The following is a 14,693-nucleotide window of genomic DNA, read 5'->3' as shown; positions in this document are numbered from 1 at the left end:
GTGCAAAGGGAAGTTAGTATCTAATATTTTATACAATCCATATTTTTTGCTTTATCAAATCTTTTCAAAAACAATAAGCAGGTTTTTCTTATATTTTAGTATAAAAATATTTTCTTACCTCTGATGAGGAAGGTCGACTTGGATTGAGGGACATATTCACCAGTGTCTGAATGGGGTAATTATCAGCTGGAAATTATGTGGGTTGTTTCTTTTTAAAAATCTTTCTTCATTTAAATAGTATAACGGTTATAACAGATTTTTGACTTGTTTAAGATAGCATTCCACTAATTTCTGGTCCCTGATTCATTCAAAAAGTAGATAAAAAAGACACACACACACACACACACAAAAGGCTTTATAAGACTCAAAATGACAACCTAGGAATATATACAATCTTATTATAATAATTCAAGTAGATATATTACTAGTAAATATGGCCAGTAATTGCAATGAAATGAATATACATCCTGTACAAATAAGTGGTAAATTATAATAAACTGAGACCAGGACATATTTTAAGCAATTCATTTTCTCTTGGCCAAAAATTAAGATAAAATATATACAAGTATAGTATTTCACATCAAGTAGAAATATACTTTTGGAAATGAGAAGACTAAATTTATACAAATGGCTGTAGAATGATTAAAAACTTTTACCATATGCATTTCTTTCTGGGCTTGGATACTTTAATAATAATGTGAACGATCATTCCAGATGAAAATGCCAGTCTTTTAGTATATCAGGTTATGTTTGTGTATTATTTCCTGGCATTTTCTTCAGAGGATTTATGGCAGTTTACAAGAATAGACAATAAAATGTAAGGTATATGCATAACAAAAATTGAAAAATAAGCTAAAAAGGAATTATCAAAGTTGGACAATCCTTCAGGATACACTATCATACCAAGAGCAGAGTAAAAGCTTTTTCAAGATTTCAAAGCATTGCTCCAACTTGATTTTTATTAAAATGTGATTTAAATCCAACAAAACATAAAAATCCTGTGATTTGATACTGTTTACAGCTCTGTGAAGTCCTACCAGAGACCACTAATTGTTCTAACGGTATCAAAATTAAAAGATTATATCCTGGGACATACAACCTTGTAAATCATGTAGTTTTACATATTGTTCCCTATATAAATTTCTTACAATAATTAAAACTTAAAAAATGTGCTTTCTTATTTTAACCATCTCAAACACTATTTTAAATACATTAGTATATTAAGAAAACATTTAGATCTTTCCATTTCTATATCTACCCAAGGCTCTTTCTGCCATTGTACTAATATTAGTGTCAATTATGAACCTAAACGAAGCACAACTCAGGTTATGTTTGTGTATTATTTCCTGGCATTTTCAGCTATGGTAACTTCCTTATTAGATAAGAATTAGTGGTAATTATAATACAGTACATTAACTGTTATCCAAATTGGTATGCTAGAATTTTTAATTCCTGTGAAAGCATTTAAAAAAAACTTGATATTTTAATTGAGAACAAATTTTTAATTAAGCAAACTCAACACAGATCAATCAAGACCTGCTTTACTATTGTCTACAGTAAACTGCCCCACTATGTTATCCCTTCTAAGGAACAGCAAAGAAGCCTTTTTGAACTATAACTCCCTTTGTCATTTCTGACTGGATCAAGACTGAAGACGAAACCTTGGCTGGCCAGAGACAAATAAAATAGACTGGCATGAAAAGATGAGCCTTTAGGAATTAGAATTGGGAGAACTCAAGAATCAAGTATGTAGTTAGTAGATATTGAAGCAAAAAGAATGTAGTAAGGGAAGTCATAAAGTATTATCATAGCAATGAAGCAAGCCCATGTTATGAGAAAGCTATAATTATTTGTAAACAAAGATAGAAAAAGAGACAAAGAATAGAGAGAATGACTAACTGGTAGTGAGAAGGAATCTTCAGAGATACATAGGTGATTCATGTTGATAGCTAAGCACTAGAGAGGAGGCAAAATACTGCCCTGCTGAGGTCCCTACATAGCCTTGCATCCACTCCAAGTCTGGCCTATCAGTGCAACAGTTCTTATTTTCTGGATTTCAATGGGATAACTGTCTCCACTACTGCTCTTTGTCGATCTTGACAATAATCTCTTCATTGTTTGAGGAAACCTGAGTAAGTCTTTGCGATGGAAACCAAAAGAGGCTTCATTTAGCATGTTTAAGCATGCTAGAATTTGTAGTTTATCCTAACCAAATCACATTTCATGTACTAACTGCTAACATATAATCTTTGGTATTTTCAAATTCCTTACGTATTATTAATTACCTGGTGAACAAAATAACGGCACTATAAATGAAAGATTGATAGCTTGATAGCCAAAGATAACAGGATTATAGAGTTCTAGTCTAATCTCTCATTTACCACACAATTTTGCTTCAAGGCCACATCAGGCCTCAGAAGGAGAGTTCAGAAATAGACTATCAAGTCCACCATGGGTTTGGGAGTAGTAAGTGTTGGTAGATATATCACCTATCTGCCTTCTCTGATCTACTCTCTACTTTAAAGAGAATTAGCTATCATGCTTTCTCTGCACTTTTCCAAAATGATTTTGGGAGTCAGTAGCAGAGCTGAAAATCAAGCTTAAGAATTTCTGTACACTGTTCAGTGCCTGGAAATAAGGATTCTGGTGGTTTTTATTTCCTGCATGATTTGATAATAAGGCATACAAAGAGATGCTCATTGGACTTAGAAAATTCTAAATAAACACTAAAATTTGAAACCTTAAATGGGCTATATTTAAACATACCAATATAGTAGAATCTCACACAAAGTAATTATATGGATTGGGATAGAACAGGGGAAAGAAACCTGGGAAAGAAACAGGTTTCTAGTCCTATATAAGACCATTCATTCACTCTTCAGTTTCTTAGTCTGTAAATGAAGTGGTTTGGACCTTTACAGCTCTAAAATTCTTGACATAATTCCTGATTCTTAAGTCACCAAGGCAAGAGGTCTATCTGATCAGGATAAATTCAGTTTACATACATATATGTCTTGAGAATTCTATCTAGTTCACGGATTAACCTGTAAATAAATCAATCCATTTAAAGGATCACTCCAGAACTCCTAAGCATTTTATAGTCCTTAGACTTGTAGGACCAATATAGGAATGAAGTTTGTTTTCCATATAGGTTCTAGTGTAGACAAAATGGCATATTTGTCTTGGTTTGGGATATTCTCAGTATATGCAGGGGCATTTTAGAGTGGGGTCTGGTCTCCCAGAGAATAACAGAATAATACAGAATTAGACTCTATGTTCGAAAAGGAATTATAGGCTATGTTTTTTATTCATATATACATACCTTCAAGGTCTTTTTAAAGGAAGTGTAGTTTTCATAATCATAAAACAACAATAGAACATTTTAAACAATTTTCTGTTCTGTTCAAAAATTACTTCTTAAGTTTTCAAAGAGATAGAGATACCTTCTCGCCCAGAATAAAACTTGATTTAAAATGCACATTACAATATTCCTCTTGGTAAATAGTATTTGAATGTCTGGTCAGGGAGAACTCAAAGTTTGTATTTCAAAAACAAAAATAGAGTTCAAGATTGAAAAGACTGGGCTTCAAATATATTTACAGTTGAACACAGAAAACAAAACCTTGTCTCATTCTTCCTGATTGTTAAGTACCAGTCAATATGGTATTAGTAACAGAAAATTAAAGCACAGTATGGGTTTATAAGAGGGAGAAAGAATACATGCCCCCCTTCTCCTTCTTTCCCTACGAAAGAATATAGCTTCTGAACTATGTACATGTCTAGTTATGAAACAAAGACTGCTCTTTCAGTTCTCCATGTTACTTCTGGGAAATTTTCCAAAAGGGGACAAAGCACAGTAATAAAATTATTTGACGTTTTTTTTGGACAGAATTATAACTACTGAGATGAAGGGTAACATAAGGTAACTGAAAAGGTAATAGAAAAAATGTAAAATTGTAAATGAACTGGTATTTAATGGTACCTCCTCACATCCATAGCTGTTGAGTAAATAAAGTACAGTAAAGTCATGACAGTTTTACTGGATACCTTAAGTCTATTTGTTGTTTCTTATAACCCAATTTCCTTATAGTTCTATACCCAACTAGGAAAACTAATTATTACTGTAATATATGGGCAGCTCCATCGAACACATATATTACCTACATATAATGGTATAAAAATCAGGAGTTCTAGTCTTGTCTCTGCCACAAAGTAACTGTATAATGGTGGGCAAGTCACCTATCTCCTGCAAATCTCAATTTGCTTAGAGACTACAAAAACAGAGTAATATAAACTCACTCTTTGAAAAAGAAGTCAGAATTGTGAGCCTCCCCTTAAAAATATTCAGCTTTTAAATTACAAAGCAAGGAACTTGAAACAAAGTATTTTCTGTATTCAAATACTGAATATAAACCTAGTAAACTAAAGAACTTAGGGTCCTAATCCAATAAGGTGAAGATCCCAGGTAAATTTCAATTCACTATATTCTGCTCACAAAACAAAAAAAAACGTGACAGATTTCTTGGTTGTGTTTTCTTGTCATTCATTCTTAGTATAATGATTCTCTTGGTGTTAACAGTTTTTACAACAGGGCCTGTGTTTAACTATCTGAAATGCGAATTCGATGTCTGCAAAGTTGGTAAAGTCTTTGTTTTAAATCATTGTGGAAGGTCAAAGAACATGGCTTATTTCGGAGATATTATTGATAGTTCACAAACTATTTACTGCTAATTCCAATGCAACTGAATTTCAAATGAACTCAATGTTTTTTATCCTCCTTCCTATCTTAAATTGAATCCTTTATTAGAGGGACACTACAAAAACTAAGAACAGTATCTTCATTTGAGACAGCAATCCAAACTCTGTGGTTGGTCTCTGAAATAATTTTTAAAAAACCAAAAAGCTTTTTCTGAGAATTTCTATGTCTATAACAATGAGCTTTACTTATTCCTTAACACTCTTCCTCACAGAAGAGGTGATTGAACTATGTACCGTTTCCTCGAAAATAAGACCTCGCCAGACCATCAGCTCTAATGTGTTTTTTGGAGCAAAAATTAATATAAGACCTGGTATATTGTATTATAGTACATTATATTATAGACCTTGTATTATTTTATTTTATTATATTATATTATAAGACCCGGTCTTATATTATATTAAGACCGGGTCTTATATTAATTTTTGCTCCAAAAGACGCATTAAAGCTTATGGTCTGGCTAGGTCTTTCTTATTTTTGGGGAAACGATATTTCCTGAAATCCCTTCTAGCACTACCATTTCGCACCTTCGAGTTTAGAGGCATATTCTACAACTACTGAAATGAAACATTCTTTCAGTGAAGATATTTTCCAAATCTGCAATGTATGAATGAGATTAGTCAACAAGTCACCAAAGGTGAAATAATTTAAAATACTGTTGGGAAGGAGGGAGAAGTGACATTTATTGAGATACTTGTCATATTCTTTACGTATATAATTTCATTTCATTCTCAAAAACAACTATGGGAATTAAGTTTTATTATTTCATTTTGAAATGAGTAAACATAGGCTGAGCAAAGTTTACGTGCTTGCCCAGGGAGACCAGGGGCAGACAGAGCCAGAATTCAAACCCCACTTTGTCCTAGTCATTACATCCACTGTATGAGTTAAATACTGAAAATACACTGTACATTTTTGTGAAATGATTTAAATTGTTTAGTAAATAAATTAGGTTTGGTTGACATAAAGCAAATTATACATGGAATTTTTTACTATACAAACATTTGCAATGTATTGATGAAACTGTTCATATTTATAGAACATATATTCGTTAATGGACTATTCTAACAGAATAGGAAACATCTGTCCTAAATGCTGTGACCTAACACAAACGTTTCCACGGGTGAAACAGACACTGACTGAGCCTATTTTGCTTTGTTAGATCTTACTATTTCTCTAGAAAACCCCTTTGAAGATCAATTTCAAGCAGCGGTAGTAAGTTACAACTGAAATACAAAAGAGCAAACTTTCCCGAAACACAAAAAGACGTTTTATTTTTTTAAAGTAAGCGATAATCTCCCAAATGAAATGGATGAGACAGGTGTCATCTTCAGCCAGCACCTTAGCTTCTTCACAACCTCTTCCAGAACACCAAAAGGTAAGGGCGACAGAAGCCAAACCTTGAGAAGATCCTCTTTTCTCCAGCGAACCAGCGCCCCCGCTCCACGCCGCCCGGCTCTCTTGGGTCGGTTACAGCGACCTCCGCGCCCTTTTTCGGCTTCGGGGGTCTGACCGTGAGGAAACGGGCTGCGGATGGGCCGCCCGCTGCACAAACTCGGGTCACTTAGAGACACGTCTCTATATGGGGATTGGGTGCCACTGACTCGCGCCTGAATCTCAGCCGCCAACCCCGTCAGGAAAACTGCAACCTCCGTGTCACCCCGCCACCAGGCCTTTCATAAACTCCGTCTAGCGGCTGACTTTCCCTCACCGGTCCTCTACAGAGTCCTTCCCGGGTCTTGGCGGGAAATGACAAGCTCCGTCCTTACCTCTCCCAAATCAGCTTCTCGGGAGAGGGAGGGAGGAGAGGCTGGGCGTCCTGTCGCGCTCGAGTCCGCAGCTGCCGCGCCCACCGTGTGCTCCGCCCCTGCTCTGCTCTCCTCCCCACTTCCCTCAGGCTCTTGCTCCCACCCGCGCGAGGAGCTAAACCAGCAAGCGGAGGAGGGCACGCATGCGCATCGAGGGTGGAGCCACTGGGAAAAGAACCGGAAACTTAGAGACTAAGTTCCGAGCCCCGCCCCTCGCCTCGCTGCCCCGCCGTCTGGCCCCGCGGACCCAGGACCCACCGACCCACAACCGACTAACCTGCCAGGCTCTCGCGTGCGCCATGTCTGGTTCCTCCAGCGTCACCGCTATGAAGAAGGTGGTTCAACAGCTGCGGCTGGAAGCCGGGCTCAACCGCGTGAAGGTGAGCGGGGGCGGGCGGCCGAGGGGGAGGGGAAAGTATCCAGCCGTCGAGCTGGCCGGGGCGGGCGGGACTCGCTTCCCCTGGGGAGGACGCGCGCTGGGCGGCCGCGACCCGGGAGCGGCCAACCTTAGAGACGTCGTGGCGCGGGTCGGCGTTGTGGTTCGGGGGGCCGGTTCGTGCGCCCTTCCGCCCCAGAACTTTCCAAAGCGGGCTGGCCCCTGGACTGAAGAGCGGCTTTCCGCATTCCGGCCCTCCTCCCTCGCTCCCTCCCTTCGCAGTGACTTCGCCGCTGGCCTAGCCGCCAGCCGCGCGCGGTCCGCACCCTTCTACCAGCCGCCACTGTTTCTGGGCACTGGGTAGGGTTTTATCCGACTTTTGATTTAGAACATGCGTATTTTCTCTTTTCGTGTCAGAACTTTTCAGACCCACTCCGTTTAGTAGATTCTTATTTCCAGCTCCTCTCGTCCACCGAACACATACTTGAGAACGAATTCTTGCATAACTACGACTGTAGGTTAAAGAAGCATGTTTGTTTTTGAAACGTCCTCGGTGTTTAGGTGCACAGCCTCGAATAAATCGTTCGTTTCATACCTGTTTGGCAGTTTGCCATGATCTGACCTTGGGGCTTTCTACTGGTCCACGTACCCGAGAAAGTGACTAGGGTGGACCAGTCTTATTTATTTTGGCGTCTGGTTAGTATTGACCTTGTCTTTGGTTATTTGGGGAGAAAGCTTTTGTGTGTGTTGATACGACAACCTGCCCTTCAAGTGCTATTCCAAGTTTCTTGATTTTTTTTTAAAATCCTAAGTGAATTGACTTCTTTCTGGTGCAGGTCAGCTTACATGTTAAACACTTTTTATAATTAAAAGGAACACAGTGTAAACCATGTACTCTGTTGAAAGCAGCAGCCAATTTTCAAGATGATGTCTGGACTCATCAGGCTAGTGTCAGTTCTCTGAAATGTTTTGTGGAGATGGTCTCCCACTTACCTACTTCCTTAAATAGTAGTGGGACCTGACTGAGTTGTGTTCACCTCAAGAGGGGAGGGAAATTCCCATCAGTCTTGGTGTGGGTTTCCCCTGTCTTCTGACCTTTATATGCTGTAGACTCCATTGCTGTTTGAATCCTTTTCTCTAATCTCCAGATTCTTAACCTCATCTCAGTGGTTGATGGTCAGTCTTGTCTGGATTTAACTCTGAAATTTGAAATCATGTATTGCTTTGCCAACCATTACATTATTCAGGTGTGCCTTTACCATAGATTGGAGTGTCCCAGGAAAGAAAAAAATGTTGGTTGAAAGCAGTAAGTGTTAAGTAGGGGTACTTAGCTCTAGTCTCCAAGGAAAATGAGATGAAATCCTCAGACTAAAGTACTCTGAGGGCTTTATGAAAACCTTAGACCCTTCAATAACTCCCCAGCATGATGCCTGCCTCTTATACTTAATTTTTCAGGAGGCTTCTGGTCGGGATTATTAAAGCCACCACCAACGACTTGGATTTAATTCTGAATTTGGCTGTAGGGGGCGGGGCAGAGGGGCACATCCCACCTTGGGACTTGAAATGAGCTTTTCTTTAGATGAGTTGCAAAATGTGGTTAATTCGATTTCATTTTATGCATCTTTTTTTATCCATCTGTGGTAAACCATCTGTGGTAGATGCCTTTATGGGGGTGATATTTTATTTTTAATCTTGCACACGTAAGTTTACTGTTTAAACAAATTTGAGTATAGTTGATAGAAATTATCACAAATGCTTGACCAATTCTCCCATATGTATGGTGACATAAACTTTATTGCCAACTTTTGAGTGAAAGACGACACTAATAATTATGCCAGGATTATAAGGTTTCAACCTCCTGGCTGGTGATTATTACAGTGCCTTACAGGCTAGCAGCTTAGTTTTAGAGCCTTTGTCTCGCTGTTTTTTCTCACTGCTTGGAATTCTCACTGATGGTTACTTGGCTGGATTTCGTGTCATTGAGATCTCTTTAAATGTCATCTCCTCAGAGACACCTTCCTGTAGGTCACAATCTAACAAACCACTCTTTTTCTGCAGAGCACCTTGTCTGTCTTTTCCTCTGTACTGTCAGCTCCATAACAGCAGGGACCTGGCTGCTCTTAAGTATTCTGAGTGCCTAGAAGTGTATTTGGCATATAGTGGTGCTTGAGAAGTTTGTGAAAGGGAGTTAAATTGGTGCTTACCTATACTTTAGACAGAAAATTAACAGATACTTTATTCTTACTGCTGGTTAATGAGAATAAAATCAAGTTATAAGATTGTGAAAAATGATACCCATTCCCCTACTTGACCTCTATACCTTCTTTTGGGGGTAAGCAGAACGGACATTTGTCACAGTACTTGGTACCAGGTATGTTGAAACAACTTTACACAGTTGCTAAATAAACCTATGGGAATCATTACCCTGGACTGTTGTAAAATAGATTCTGAGAACAGAATCTAGATTCCTGTCAGGATAATGGAGCCTATTATCAGGTTGTCTGGGGTACAGCTGTAAATCTGCAGGATTTTTTGGTATAGAGTTTGTGATGTTCTTACCTCCCTTTCAAAGGACAGATACCCAGTTGGACTGGACAACTGCCCTCACCCTCCTTGGTGATAGTTAAAACTGAGAATAAGTGATTATTTTTTCCATCTTCCTAAACCTCAATTCAAGACTTAGGGTATTTTATTCATTTGGGGCATCTTTTAGCCATTCGTGTTCTACATCTGAACCACTCAGTTCATTGTTGCATCCTGCATCACCTTACCAGAATACATACAAATAGAAGATGTTTAAGTGTTCACGGTATATAAACAAAACGGTATGTAAACAAAAGAACTATAAAGCCATATAAATTCCTTATATTCTATTTGAGTGGCTTTGCATACACATATGAAAATTATTGACTCACATTTAAGGCAAATAATACAATTCCTTAAAGGCTGCTCAGTGAAGTTGTTAAATTTAACTGGTTTGCTGTCAGCCTTTCAGTCACATGACACTTAGCAGAAAGCTGTCACTGTCCAGCTTGTAACATTAAACAGCTGATGGTACGTACCAAAACAATGACCTGAATGGTTCAGGCTTAGAACATTATGTTCATTAACAGTAGCATTTTTCCAGTAGTACTGCTTTCAAGACAAAGTAATAGTTTACTAAAATTTTTAACACTTTTTGCTTGACCTCTAATATCCTGTTTACTTTTAGTAAACAAGATGTTGCCTACCCTCAAGGTTGCACTTGAACAGCCTATTAATAAACTAGCAAGATGTCCAGTACTTGACAGAGAAATGGAATTGTACCGTTTGCACAGAATCATCTGATGCTTTTAGTTAGAAAACAAATTAATCTTATTTACATGTAGTTTTAAGAGCTCAGTTATATGACTGTTGACCCTCAATTAGTATGTATCTTCCTTTGAGTTAAGTGTTTATTGCAAGTATTTTGAGAGATTTGAGAAAACCTTCCTTAAAATATTCTCACCAGGTCCTATCTCCCCTTCCCCTTTGTTATTTATAGGTTTCCCAGGCAGCTGCAGATTTGAAACAATTCTGTCTGCAGAATGCTCAACATGATCCCCTGCTGACTGGAGTATCTTCAAGTACAAATCCCTTCAGACCCCAGAAAGTCTGTTCCTTTTTGTAGTGAAACTAATCTTTGGAGGTAAGTTTCTTTAGACTAAAACAACAAACCCCACAGCAGAAATAACTAGTCAAGTCTTTTACTCTGTAGCACTTAAAAGTTGACAAAGATCATCCCATGTACTTTTGTTCGGCACTTCCAAGTATCCAGTCTTTTGTTGTTTTGTGAAAGTGAGGATTGGTGAAATTCACTGATTTGGTAGTCATGAAGGCTAATTGTTTCTGTTTTACCATGAAGAGGTTTAAATAGAGGATTTAATAAGCCATAAAGAAGATATAGAATTACTGGAAAATTCCATTGCTGTGAGAAGCATGGTATTTTTTTATAGCATTGGCCTAATGGTGTATTTTCGGGTCCCTAAATACTAGTTTAATAATTGTGTGCCTGATACATATTTAGACAGTTTTTAAAAATCTGCAGTGTTTAAGAAGATGACTTTTAAAGTACTACCAATTGATTTAGATTAATTCTGATATTGTTCTAATAGAACCCAACTATAAGGCAGCATAGCAAAGATTTAGGAGTTGTGAATGGAAGAGAAAATGAGATAGTTGAATAAACTGACTTGTATATTTTAATCTGCACCCTCCAAATCATATGTCAGTGTGTGCAAAAACATGTTAGTCCAAAAGAGATGTGACCAGAAACATGCTGTGTATATAATTTAAAATGCAATCCAATGGTGCTACCTTTTAAAAATCCATCCTGCTATAGTCAAGAGTGCAGCATACTCACCAGTTTTGACCTGAGAAGCAACCTTAAACAGTGCTTAAAAAAAACCAAAACAAACAAAAAAGCCCTCTGAATGGCACACACCCTTTACAAACATTCTAACTCTTCAAAGTCCAGGAAGCTGCTTCCTAAAATACCATGTTACATAGTTGTGCCCTCCCTAATTAAGCCTTGTAGATTTGGGAGTGTCCAGGAAATCGGTATGTTTCCAGTAAATACAATGATTGGTTAAGACTTTTGAAATACCAGGGGGAAAAAAAGACCCTTTAAATAACAGGTTTTCCATAAAGAAGTAATTCTTTTTAACAGTCTGTCTCATATTTAATAGTTCCTTGCTTCTGGCAATATTAATACTTCATGGCAGCTTTTGGCAATTTCATATTATTATAGCTTATTAAAGATCTTTTTTAAACCCATGTTTTAGTTGTAGTCACTTTACAAAATGGTTTTTCATTTGATATAAAATACTGATAAGAAGTTTGGCTTCTTAACTGACTGTTAATAGGAGTCTACATTTCATAGGAGTCTACTGATAAGGGTTTAAATGATTTGCTCAGCGTAATGAGTGTAATAACCACCCAGATTTTGAAATAAAATAGTGGCTATTAATCCTGGCAGTATAATAAAACAGCTTTGTGTTTATTAAGATTTGAAGCTAGGAAAATATTTTGATGTAGAAGCATTTCTTCTCAAATTTCAGTGTATCTACAAATCACTTAAAAACCTAATTTAGAAGGTCTGGAGGAAGGCCCTATGATCTGCATTTCTTACAAGCTCTCAGGTTATACTGATGCTGGTGGTCCTAGGCCCACAATGAGTGGCATGGATGCAGAGAACCTACATTTGAGTCTTTAAACTCATAGCTTTTAAAAACATGGTTTATTTATAACTTAAAAAAAAAAAAAAAAAAAAAAAAAGCATAGGTAATTTAGCAATAGCTAGTACAAGGAAAATAGAAATTACCATGATCGGCATACCTAAAAATAACTATTGTTGGCAGATGTTTTAAGAGAAAATTTTTTTTTAAATGAGGATCGATCATAGTATGTAGTTTTTCACTCTGCACAATGAATTTTCTTATTTCATTAAATATTTGTAAATGAGATGTTCACTGGTTGTACTGGAACTTACTTATACTTCATCGAATATGGAAGTCTCCAAATTTGAGGCTACACTGAAGTGAATATCTTGGTACCTATATGTATACTTTATCTCTCTATTTAAGCTACATTTTCAGAAGTAAAATTACTCAAGAATGACATTTAAAATTTCATAACACTAGTCTTAAACTTTGCTGTTTTACCTGGAGCTTGAAAGTGCTTTTTTGCTGAGCCCTGGCCAAACCGACCTCAGCCTATTTGCTATTTTCTGCCTATCTTGTGTTTTGTAATTTGCACTGATTCAAATTTGTTAAGTGAGATTAAATATTTTTTCCCACCATTGATTTGTTTACACGACTCTTGAACAAAAAAGATGAACCCTGTATCTACCATCCTGAATTAAATGCTTTACCTTAATTTTTAAAAATAAAAGATACTTTTTCTACCTTTCCACATAGGTAACTTATTCTGAAGTTGGTATGCTCGTTTTTACTTTTTACGACATATATTTATTTTTTTGTAGTTTTAAAACAATTTTATATTTATTTTTTAGTTTTATTTGTTTTCGATTTCACTGGAGAACATTGTGTTTCTCCAAGGCCCATGAGCTCCAAGTCATTGTCCTTCAATCTAGTTGTGGAGGGTGCAGCTCAGCTCTAAGTCCAGTTGCCGTTTTTAATCTTAGTTGCAGGGGGCACAGCCCACCATCCCATGTGGGACTTGAACCTGCAACCATGTTGTTGAGAGCTTGTGATCTAACCAATTGAGCCATCTGGACGCCCCCAAAACATAACTCATTTTTTTTTAAAGGCACTGTTGCATTACTTTTGAGAGATTTATGTTGATTCATGTAGATTTTATCATTTTAATAGCTATATAGTATTCCGTCATGTATAATAAACCTTATCCATTCCCCTGTTGAGTTGCATTTAGGCTATTTCCAGTTCTTTGCTGTTAATACTTCTATAGTCAACATCCTATACACGTTTCTTTTTGTGTATAGGTTTGTATAGGTAAATAGAAGTAAATAGGTAAACAGTAGTGTTTGTATAGGTTTGCATCTTCTACCTTAATAGATATTGCCAAACTATTCTCTGAAATACTCCTGCTCATTTTCTAGGGGTGTTCAGATTTTTCTGAACTTAAAGAAATTTTTATATGAACCGTTTTATTAAGATACAGAGTGTATTTTGGCAATGGTATTGGCAAGTTAATCTTTAAATCTATTTATTTATGAACCATGAATGATATATATATATACTTCAGACTGGTTGTGAAAAATAAGAGAAAGTTACATTTTACACCATAGTCATGTCCCATCCTCTTTTTCATTTTTTCCTAGAAATGCTGTGTTTTTTTTAAATAGGTGTAGCTTAATTGAAAGTACTTTATAACTGACATTCAGATGAATGCCCTGAAAGTAGTACAAGATGTACTGCTTGCTACTCAGAAAAAACGATTGTTCTTTGACATTACCCTAATTCCCTTTGTTTCTCCATTTCAGGTTTTCTAAACCACTTTTCATGAACCAGTGAATATTCACCGGAGAGCTAAATCTGATGCCTGTACAAAAAGCTTCTGCCTATAACATGTGCCATACTATATACAAACTTCTGCTTTTGTCAGTCCTTAACATCTACCTCTCTGAATTTTCATGAATTTCTATTTCATAAGGGAAATTATTTTATATACACTGGTAGCAGCATACAATAAAATACTTAATAGTATTAAATGGATTTTTTTTGCTTAATTATTGGTATTAAATACACAATTTGTTTTGAACACCTAAGATAAATGGCAATTTTCCCATTGTCCAATGGGTTAAGTTTTTAGTGTTTGTTTTACCAACTCTTCTCACACAATTTTATGCCATACACTTGCAAGACTACGAGAGAAAATAAAGGTGAGATGCCAACTTTCATTCTTTTAAGGGTCAGGAGGAGGCTATTAGTTTCTGTTCATGAGTTATTTATAGGGTTAACTTTGTTTTAATAAATATTTATGATAAACTCCTTTGTAGGGGTATTACCATTACACTTTAAAGTTACCTCATAACAGATGGCTCTCCTAATAAAGATAGTAGAGAAAAGACTAGATGTAAGAATTGCATTAGAAGATTTAAGAATAACTGCAGAGCTTGAGACAATTCCTGAATGGAATATATAGTACAATGTAATGAAGTACACACACAGGAGCCAGGAAAAAAAACACACAAAAAAAAAAACACTGAAGATTAGCTTCTATAATCTACAACTTTGCTTTAAGTTCTTGGTAA

General features: G+C 36.7%; 2 protein-coding genes across 8 annotated transcripts in view; one reads left to right on the top strand and one right to left on the bottom strand.

The window, feature by feature from the left end:
* Window positions 1-6,660, bottom strand: part of SPATA1 (spermatogenesis associated 1) — a 69,200-nt gene extending 62,540 nt beyond the window's left edge. For 4 of the 7 annotated variants that reach the window (XM_088791252.1, XM_088791251.1, XM_074335056.2 and 1 more), the window contains exons 1-3: window positions 6,157-6,627; window positions 5,284-5,353; window positions 119-298 (exon numbers count right to left, since the gene is read on the bottom strand). In XM_088791252.1, coding sequence (XP_088647378.1) covers window positions 119-154 — 36 coding nt within the window. In that variant the 5' untranslated portion in view covers window positions 155-298; window positions 5,284-5,353; window positions 6,157-6,627. Of the gene's footprint in view, window positions 1-118; window positions 299-5,283; window positions 5,354-6,156 lie in introns of all 7 variants that reach the window. The other 3 variants (XM_088791249.1, XM_088791250.1, XM_088791248.1) reach the window with 3 other exon arrangements.
* Window positions 6,661-6,692: 32 nt separating this feature from the next.
* On the top strand, window positions 6,693-14,154 carry GNG5 (G protein subunit gamma 5). The gene is made up of 3 exons (XM_019715230.3): window positions 6,693-6,944; window positions 10,464-10,607; window positions 13,923-14,154. The coding sequence occupies exons 1-2, from the start codon at window positions 6,708-6,710 to the stop codon at window positions 10,587-10,589; spliced, it is 363 nt and encodes a 120-aa protein (XP_019570789.2). The 5' UTR covers window positions 6,693-6,707; the 3' UTR covers window positions 10,590-10,607; window positions 13,923-14,154.
* Window positions 14,155-14,693: the final 539 nt, after the last annotated feature.

This window comes from Rhinolophus sinicus, chromosome 14 (genome assembly GCF_057876585.1).
Source record: "Rhinolophus sinicus isolate RSI-liver-muscle chromosome 14, RSI-T2T, whole genome shotgun sequence".
NCBI classification, from domain to species: domain Eukaryota; kingdom Metazoa; phylum Chordata; class Mammalia; order Chiroptera; family Rhinolophidae; genus Rhinolophus; species Rhinolophus sinicus.
Note: the sequence above shows the minus strand (reverse complement) of the source record. Positions and strands in the feature narration are given on the sequence as shown.

Excerpts from the sequence above, each read along its gene's own strand:
- GNG5 (XM_019715230.3), top strand. The coding sequence starts at position 6,708 with ATGCGCATCGAGGGTGGAGCCACTGGGAAAAGAACCGGAAACTTAGAG. Across the intron at positions 6,945-10,463 it reads CCGGGCTCAACCGCGTGAAG|GTTTCCCAGGCAGCTGCAGA; the intron begins GTGAGCGGGGGC and ends TGTTATTTATAG.